This window comes from Dioscorea cayenensis, chromosome 5 (genome assembly GCF_009730915.1).
Source record: "Dioscorea cayenensis subsp. rotundata cultivar TDr96_F1 chromosome 5, TDr96_F1_v2_PseudoChromosome.rev07_lg8_w22 25.fasta, whole genome shotgun sequence".
NCBI classification, from domain to species: Eukaryota; Viridiplantae; Streptophyta; class Magnoliopsida; order Dioscoreales; family Dioscoreaceae; genus Dioscorea; species Dioscorea cayenensis.
The window spans coordinates 2,929,337-2,939,277 of record NC_052475.1 but is presented as its reverse complement, the minus strand read 5'-3'; the positions used below and the strand labels follow the sequence as shown (position 1 = coordinate 2,939,277).

Below are 9,941 nucleotides of genomic sequence, written 5' to 3'. Positions count from 1 at the left end.
TATAAACCAAATAAATACACCAACAAACATCATTCTTATATGAAATCAATTCATGCAATACAAACAACATAATATAACAATTCGAAAACCTTGACATACACACTTCATTCATCATCATCATCATCAACTATAATTTCGAAAACAATAAAGGAGTGGACAATTTAAAGAACTTTCCATTAGGAAGTCGATCACGAGGCAACAAAATTATATTAACGGCGAGCTCAGCGGCCTCATCGGCCGTCCGGCTACCGCGCCCTCCGGTCATGTTTGTTCTAGTGTAGCCAGGGCAAAAACAATTGACCTTAAAATGATCATTTCCATGAAGCCTTGCTAATATTGATGAATGAGCATTAAGAGCAAGCTTTGATACTGAATAGTCTGTCCATATTTCTGGCCACCCTTCTTCTTTCCATGTTCCATTCTTAACACTTTGAAGAAAATTGGCCACCATTTGATCTATCATCCCTTCACACAAGTTTTCTTCATTTCTTAGCATTTCCCTCAACTTAGGGTTTTTCACCTTCTGCATGCATGATATATATTCGTATTATTTTTTTTTATTGGCTACTAAGAAGAGATTATATATAAACGAGTTTTTTTAGTAAATAGAACATATATAAAAAAAATGCTCAAGAGTCAAAATTTACGAGATTATATATATATATATATATATTTTTCAAGTGGATAAACCACAATTTATTCAAAACAATGGGGATAAATTCAAAACAATGGAAACAAAAACAACGTAAAGAACAAAAACTGAAAGCTAAACATTATTGAAATGAAATAATAATAATAAAAAATAATTTATGGAATAACTTGAGTTCTATGTTATATGATTACGAGTTAATGAATGATAGGATAACATAATATAACATGAAAAAAAAAAATTCAATAAAAATCATATCGAACTATGGACATTCTTAATTTTCTTCCTTTTTTTTCACCCAAATATCACCTTTATTTGAGATTAATCAACAATTCATATATTATTCCCCTAATCATCTAACTCTCTTCAGTTTAATGTTTCAATTTGAATTGAATCAATAATCTCATGCTCCAAAAATCAAAAGTGAACTCAAACAAGAGTACTAAAAGATCACATGGGAAAATTTTGTTATATGGCATCAAATCATAATGTACGTACTACTTTGTAAAAAGCTGTGAGATAAGACAAAAAAAGACTAAAGACAAACTGTCCTCTTGCACCTTTACTGTGTTTCATGACCTCACTAATTCATATGCAATTATGCATTTTTCCTCCCAAGAATACTAGTTCATATATATAGTGAAAAATTGATACTTGAATAGAAATTTGATAAACTTACATTTAAAAGACCCAGTTGGGAACTTATATTCAGTATCCGGCTTGCGGTGGTGGATCGCCGGAAGAGGGGAAGAAGTGCCTGAATCAATAACTTTGGTCCATAGAAGTTGGTTTTGATCACAGTCTCAGCATACTCTACCGAGTTAGTATCCACTTCATTAAATGATACAGCAGCATTATTTATCTATAAAATCAAACTTAATTTTAGATATAATACAATGTAAGATCATATAAGATATTGTTACTTAAGATCATAGAATATAAACCATAGTTAATTTCACTAAAATAGTATATTTAATTTAGATACAAACCAAACATATTATTTAAACTCGACTTAACTCAAAAGCTCATATAAATCTCATTACTATAGTACACATTTTTTATTTATGTTTTTCTATTTATAGATAAAATTTTGATACTTTATGTTATACAAATTAATTAACAAAACATATTATCTGAATCTAGTTCAACTTAAATTTATATACACTCTATTACTCTAATACATACTCTATACTTGTGTTTGTTTATTTTAACTAACCATGTTCTTGATAAAGCTTGATATTATATTTAATATATACAAACAAAACATATTATTAGTTCAGATTCAACCAAAAAAGATAGATGTTGTTTATGGCATAATATAATATAAACATGTAAGATAACATCTATATATATATATATAAATAGGATTATTATACTTACCAAAATATCTAATCCTCCAAACTTGTTAGAAAGCCAGAAGACAAAAGAAGAGATAGATTGAAGATTGGAGACATCTAATTGAGAATATTCAACATGAAGGTTTTGAGCTCGGAGAGATTCAACTGCTTCTTGGCCTTTGATGGCATCTCTAGAGGTGAGAACAACTGTTAAGCCTAATTGTGCAAGGCGCTTGGCAAGGGAGAAACCTATGCCTTTGTTTGCTCCGGTAATGACCGCTACTGTGTCTTTGGACCACCAATGTCTGCATGAAAAGATTGATTGTGGTTAGTTAGATTTTTATTGTTGAAGGATGAGAAGAAATTTAAGTTGATCTTGTAGAGTTAGTTGGTGAGTTGATTGAAAAGGATTTGAAGGTTAATTTGGTTACTCGGTAGGGAAGGGAGAAGTCTTTGTATTTTGAGTGTACTCCATTTATTTCCAAGTTGAAGAAGAAGTATGATAAGAACAAGAACAAGAACAATAAAAAGTAGAAGACTCTGAAATAGAAGATAAAGAAGAAGAAGAAGAAGAACAATAAAAGAAGAATAAGAATACTAACTCAGAAGAAGAAGAAGAAGAAGAACTAAAAAGTCTTAAAAGAAGAAGAAGAAGAACTAAAAAGTCTTAAAAGAAAAGAAGAAGAAACTTAAAAGTCTTAAAAGAAGTAGAAGAAGTAGAAGAAGAAGAAGAAGAAGAAAAGGAATTGAAAAGAAAAGGAGAATAGGAAGCGTAGGTGAAGGACGAGAGGAGATAAGAGGGAAAAGGAGTTGAAGAGAGAAGTAACAAGAAGAATAGGAAGAACAAGAAGGAACACTAACAAGCGTTGGTGAAGGATGAGAGGAGATAAGAGGTAGTAATGGGGGACAATAATGCAAAGAGTAAGAAGTAAATATCTATAGCGTCATAAACTGTGGCAACGTGTACATTTATAACAAACAATGTGGGGTGCAAGTGCAGTTGCAGTGGGGCTCCAATTAATGCATTATTAAACTTACAAAGCATGGGACTCATGCTTTCTATCAATGCATGTGCATGCTATGATTTATCAAACATTAATCACTATATAAATCAATGGCATGCATGCCAAGGTAACATGGTGTCTACCCTATAAATTTGGCCTCCTCGTTTTCTATTCAATTAGTGGGTTAAATTTTTTAGTTCATTCTTTGAATGCGTGTTCAATATACAGTGTAGATGTGAAACTGTTGGGTTTTGGACCATGATCATGTATGAATCTCAGAATATATGTGTACAAATTATGTAAACGTATACAAATAATATTTATGATTATATATATCTTATCATATTTAATTTTGAATAGGTGGTGATCTAATTAAAGTTTGGATAAAATTCTAATTATCTAAATGAGATGTGTGGATTTACATAATAATAATAATAATAATAATAATAATAATAATAATAATAATAATATGGTGTGCAGAATTACTGGGATAAAATCGTTAAGTTTTTTATGAATAGACTTGTAATTAGCCCCATAAAGATTTCTTATAAATACTAAATAGGGTGTCATCCAAAATTAGGTTATTTTGAATTAGAGTTCTCATCTTCCTTATCTGCGTGTGATCAGTTAGAAGAACCACAAGACCCAATTATCATCATCATCAATAGATTCAAGTGCACGCTTTCGCAATTTATTGTTTGTTCTCAAATAATTTCCAATCAAGAAGATCCTGATCTTTTATGGGGATTAGTTCCATTGTGAAATCCATGAAGTTCCATCAAAAACAGTTTCAATTGAATTAATTAATAACTTATATTAATTTGACACGCATCATATGAACAAATAGATAAGTTTCTTTTCTTTTATATTTTATAATAGAATATAGTGTTTAAAATGCTATAATAATTGAGACAACCAAGTTTGTATCTTATCCACCGAACTCTAGATATTCAATGACCAGTTGGATGTAGATCCAGTCATTATATATATATATATATGTACAAGAGCTTGTTGATAAACGTGTACATTGTATGAAAATAACGCGTATGAATATTGAGAGTTTGTAGTATATATGAATTCATGGTTGACCAACTAACACAGATAGATCTTGCATGTTTGTTTTCTATATAGTCAAACAGTAATTTTCACTATTTTTTATGAACCATTGATTAATCAGAAATTGTAACATTTGATCATGTGTTAATCTAGCATTGAAACAAGATAACAAGTTTTATGTTTAACATTTAAACATCTGCAAATTCCTATGATTTGATTAACTAAGGACTCATTTGGTGTTGTTCTATATATATATATATATATATATATATTTATGAGAACCCATCATCTAGGGACGTCCCTAGATTTCAAATCTAGGGATGTCCATAATAGCCATCGGATGAAAATCTGACGGCTCTTATCATTATGAACAGTAGAAACCGCGTTCTACAGTGTTGTATAGTGATCATGAACAGTAAAAAAATGTGTACAATGTTTATATAATCAATCAACCATCGGATGATGATCCAACGGCTTAGATTTAAAAACATCCCTAGATTTGAAATCTAGGGACGTCCCTAGATGATGTTTTCCCTATATTTATATATTTTTTTATAAAGGTGACAAGCGCCGCCTCATAAAGAGATGTCAAAAGAGCGAACATGTACTGTAACGCATCAAATACGGTGGCTTAACGACCCCTAAAAATTTACTACATGGGCAGATTAACACGTAAGACAATTAAAAAATATGTATTATAAATATTTAATTAGGGAAAAAATTCAGTTATTAAATTAGTACATTTGTTTAGGTATTATTAGCATGATAAATTAAGAAAACTAAAGTTAAAAAATAATTAATCTGTAGTAATATTTTTATGAAAATTCATGTAATACAAAATACTCATTATTTATTATCCAATAGAATTTTATATTCAATATAAACTAAATTAAACTCAAGGAGAATATCATATTTATCCATTGTTTTGCATAAAAAAAAATCTTTAAACAAAAAAACAAAAAACAAAAAAGTTAAAACATAATTTACCAAAAACCATCTTAATATAAAAGTGATCTATTCACAATTAGTATAGCCATAATTAGTTATAAACATGCAGAACATCACGAAACATGTTTTCTCTTAAATAAATGAAGCTATCAACCATTAAAGAATATTCCCCTGCAAACATCATTTTTTTAATTATTATTTTTAAATCCTTTTATTGCATCCACATTTGAAGTTAGAGCTAGTTCACATTGGATGGTTTACTTTACTCACATATATACATCATAGTAAACCAAAAGTTTAGGTATATATGAAAAGTAAGTTAGGTGGGGGACCAATCTATCTCGTCAAGGGTGTGATTATTTTGACCACATGGTGTATAAGGCCATGTTTGCTGTCATAACTTGGCAATTTTTATTAGACAATGTTATTTTCATTTGATGGTCTTAAAGCATGGGGACCAATAGAGATGGTAATGGAATAAAGTTGAACCAAGTTCCCACAACAACTTTAGATAATTTCAGTTAACTGCCAAGTCTTGCTAAATTTGAGGATATTTTAATTAAGTCCCTCTTTTTTAAGAAAGATTTTAATAAAATATCAGAAAAATGACATTATTGTTGTTATCCTTTATTTCCAAAATAGGATTTTAATTAATTGGGTTGGCTTCAAGTGTGCACAAGTGGGTGGCTTAAACAAAATTGGGTGAATGCTTATATTTCCTAGAAAATTAGTGTATTAGAGAACACCACACACACACACACACACACACAAAAAAAAAAAGCTTTATTTTGCTTTTTAATAAAAATGCCTGTCTTTTTTCTTTTGAAAAAACACAATTGGATGGGGTAGCATAAGTATTAGATAAAACAATTATCTATAATGCATGAATTTAAACGATTGGTCATAAGTAAGAATGCAAGTAACACGAGGTGGGGTGAGAAATGGGATCCATGTCTCTGTTTTTGTGGGGAGAAATATCCCCCAATCCCATGGGGAATCTTTCTGGTCCATTTTTTTTACAACATATACATCATGCATAAAAAAATCACATAACATCAATAAAAAATTAAATTAAAAATATAAAATTATTAATAAAATTTATAATGCAAAACTAATGTGATTTAAACTGATTTATATGCTCAAATCCCACCAACCTTGAAAATAATGAAGCCACCTCCGACCGCCCACCGATCCACAGTTGAGACCCACTGAGCTGACTTAACTCGTTGGACCCTGATTTTTAGGGTTTTGAATTGTTACTTTTCACTTAAATATTTTTTTATTGTTATTTTAAATTTTAAATTGAATGTAAGATGCAAGAATTGTTTTTGAATTGTAAGGCTCATTGCATTGTCAAGCTCATCAACCAAAAGGTCACACTCTTTTGTTTCCTGTTTGAATTGTTAAAAATAAATAAATAAAACGAAAACGAAACAATTATTTTATATACAATTTAAAAATTTATTTTAATTTATCATAAATCAAAAGAACTCAAGGCAACTCAAAATAATTTTAAAAATATTGAAGGACTTGTGCTTAATTCTTTTTATCTATGAATTAAGTTCTCTGCATGCTACATTCCACACGCTTGAAGGGATCTAACCTGGGCCCAGAGATTTCACCTTCAAACATTCTAATTAGGGGTCATTTGGCATCGTTTCCGTTTTTTCATTTTTTTTTTTTTTTGTTTTTGTTTCGCTTTTGTTTTGTTTTTGTTTTGTTTTTATTTTATTTTCAATTTTTTGAAAACAAAAACATGTTTGGATACAATAACTGTTGTGTATTTTAAAAAATAAAAACAAAAATACGATGGTTAGCACAAAGTTATTATATTATTATGATCATCTTTTCAAATTCATATTTTTTATTTTTTAATAAAACTTTATTTTTTATATTAGTTTATTTGATTGTACTATTAAATAAAATTAATTACATAGAATGGTATTTAATGGGTAAAAAATATCATATAAAAATTGTATCATTTGAAACTAAAAAATATTTTGGAGTTTGTCTTACAAAATTATATATATATATATATATATATATATTAAAATTGGATCCATTGATTTTTTTTAAAAATAAAGGTATATATATATATTGTATGTTTTATTCTGGTTTTTAAAAATCAAGGGTAAAATAATAATTTTCATAAATACATTATAAAAATATAATTTTTTATACTATATAAACTAATTTGTAAAATATCAAGTCAAAATAATAAATTTTTATAAATATTTTTCTTAAAATATATATTTTTAAAATTATTAGTAGTGATTTGTAAAAAAATTGATATTTAAAAAAAATAAAAAATAAAAGGAATTAAAATTTAAAAGGGAAGAGAGAGAGAGAGAGAGAGAGAGAGAGAGAGAGTAGAAGAGGAAGAGTTTCATAGTGGGAGGAAGAGTTTTGAAAACGTTTCCAAAAAAGTTGAAAACATAAAAATCTTGTTTCCTGTTTTTTTTTTTAAACATGAGAATTGTTGCCAAAATTTTTGTAAATTAAAACAAGGTGCCAAACATGTTTTCTTGGTTTTGTTTCCAAAATATAAAATTGAAATCAAAAAACTGGAATTGGCAACAATGCTAAAAGATCCAATCCACACTACATTGTTATTGTATTATTAAAAATAATAAACATAACTAAAACCATAACATGTTTTTTTTATTTTAGTTTAAAAAATAAAAAAATTAATAGATAAAATTTTTTTTTAGATAAATTATAATAATTAAACATATAATAAAAAAACTTACAATCAATTTGTTAATTTATCGAATTAAATTGTTTTATGTATCCTCTTGAGTGTGCAAGGAATCAAATCTCACAATATTTTCTTATCTTAGATTGGAGTTGTCACCCAATTACCTATTTATTGGCATCAAATTATGACTCTTGCTTTGACTCATCAAGAAGTAATGTTGTATTCATGTTATCAATAGAGAATAAGTCACTAGCTTTTTGGATTTCTTACATATTCTTCTTATTACCAAACTTTAACAAGCTTTTAATTATATGTGTAAACTAATAAATAATTAAAATAAATAAAATGATATAAATGTAAAATAATGGAATGAGGAATATGCAAATTGAAAACAAAAGTAAAAAATAATTTTTAGTATTTGTTTAAAATATATTTTTAGTTTTTAGTTTTCATTATGTTAACCAAAAAAGAGATTAGCTTGGTGGTTAGGCTGTGATTGGGGATGGCAATTTTCACCCCGACCCACTGGGCATGGCGAAGTGGGGATTTTGTGAGGAGGGCGAGTTTGGTATTAACTTGCCCTGCTCCACCCAGCTTATAATTTAAGTTATTAATAAATATTATATAGTATAAGGGATAAATAAAAATTTTCTTCTAAATTTTAATAGATTTCTTATGATCTTGTTTTTATAAGTATATATTTTTATAAGAAATTATATTTTATAAATGTTTTTAAGAATTTTTTGTTGTTTATTTATAATTATGAGCGGGGTGGTGTGGGGTTATTTACGAAAAAAAGAAAAATGAGGCAGGGCGGGGCATGAAGAAAAAAAAAAGGGCAAGGGCTAAGGCTAGGGGCTAGGGGCGAGGGCGGGGACGGGGGTGACTATTTGGGAGGGAAGGGAGGGGCAGGGGCGGGAAGCGGTGCAGACTGTGCTTCTGGCGAGGAAGACCTAGTAGAGATTTGCCCCGCCCCACCCTGCTCCGCCCCATTACTATCCCTAGTTGTGATTCGAGTTTATATATATTTCTAATTATTTACTAGCAACAAATGTAGCATAGTGGAGACTGGAGTTGGTTGGATTCTCCGAATCTCCATTGGTTCAAAGGAGCTCATGGGTTTGAGACACACATTTAAAAAAAATAAAAAACGAAAAACCCAATCTATAATCGAGCATGTTATGATGCAGCCTAATTATAGGTTACTAATTTGGCCTGATCAAATTTAAGCTCCTGCTATGCGAGGATTCTTTGCCAATTTTAGAGCGTGGATTCACAGTCCCACTTGAATGTGAAATAACAATAGAAGGAGAAAACACAGTTCAATGAGCTAAGGGAAAAAATGAATATTAAAATTGTATCAAATGATTACTAATCAGATACTTATTGCCTGAATTCACTGAATGTTGAATCTTTGTTAGAAGTAGTGCAATTCTGGTGGGCTAATAATCTAGCTAAATAGACCATAACAAGCATAGGCTGCCCTCAATCTAAGCCACCATTCCAGTTGGCAATCTTAAGAAACATCAACACTTTTGGTCAACTACTGAATACAAAACCAAAAAGAACTCTCCCTAAAATTTCAGAGGGGTTATGAAAACCATATCATATTTAGTAAATCATTCCACATTCTTTTTTGTTTTTTAAGGTTAGAAAATATATAACTTTTAAAAAATGTATAGCAGACCATGAACAAAATAATTTTTTTTTTATAAAGACAATAAACTTTGTCTTATGAAAAATATTAACGGACATACAAGTATGGTGGTACATCAATTATGATAATTTAACTACCCCTAGAGATTTATTAACTCAATAGGATTTCACATGTAGTGATTAAAGCCTACATGGGACCATAAACATCGAATGAATAGTACTATTATATAATTTATGCAGTATTCTACCATGTATGTCTAACAGTATTATCGACCCAAAGATTCAATGTTGAGTCTGCCCATTCACCATTCTTATAACATTCCAGTAATGGTTGTTAAACATAAATAAATTTTAAAAGTTAATTTCTTCATTTTATTACAGCAAAAAAAAAAATAAAAGAGAATTTTTTTTTTAGCTTAATTGCTTGATTTAAATGAATCATTTGGGCCAACTTGAGCATTTTTGGGCCTGTCATTTCCATTGGGCTAGTCCAAAATATAACTTAATAACCCACACACAGGGGCTCTTTAGTAATTACGTAGCACTACGAAATGACCATAAAGCCCAATTTTCCATCTCAAATGATCATGACC

At 29.2% G+C, this 9,941-nt stretch overlaps 1 protein-coding gene across 1 annotated transcript; it reads right to left on the bottom strand.

Moving 5' to 3' along the window:
- LOC120260584 ((+)-neomenthol dehydrogenase) lies at positions 1-2,577 on the bottom strand. The gene is made up of 4 exons (XM_039268095.1): positions 2,418-2,577; positions 2,030-2,291; positions 1,329-1,511; positions 1-523 (listed from the first exon to the last, which is right to left on the bottom strand). The coding sequence occupies exons 1-4, from the start codon at positions 2,459-2,461 to the stop codon at positions 128-130; spliced, it is 885 nt and encodes a 294-aa protein (XP_039124029.1). The 5' UTR covers positions 2,462-2,577; the 3' UTR covers positions 1-127.
- Positions 2,578-9,941: the final 7,364 nt, after the last annotated feature.

Bases quoted from the DNA above. Each gene is read 5' to 3' on its own strand.
- LOC120260584 (XM_039268095.1), bottom strand. From the start codon at position 2,461: ATGGAGTACACTCAAAATACAAAGACTTCTCCCTTCCCTACCGA. The intron at 1,512-2,029 runs GTAAGTATAATA...TTGATTTTATAG, and splicing joins TTGGAGGATTAGATATTTTG to ATAAATAATGCTGCTGTATC. The intron at 524-1,328 runs GTAAGTTTATCA...TCATGCATGCAG, and splicing joins CCCAACTGGGTCTTTTAAAT to AAGGTGAAAAACCCTAAGTT.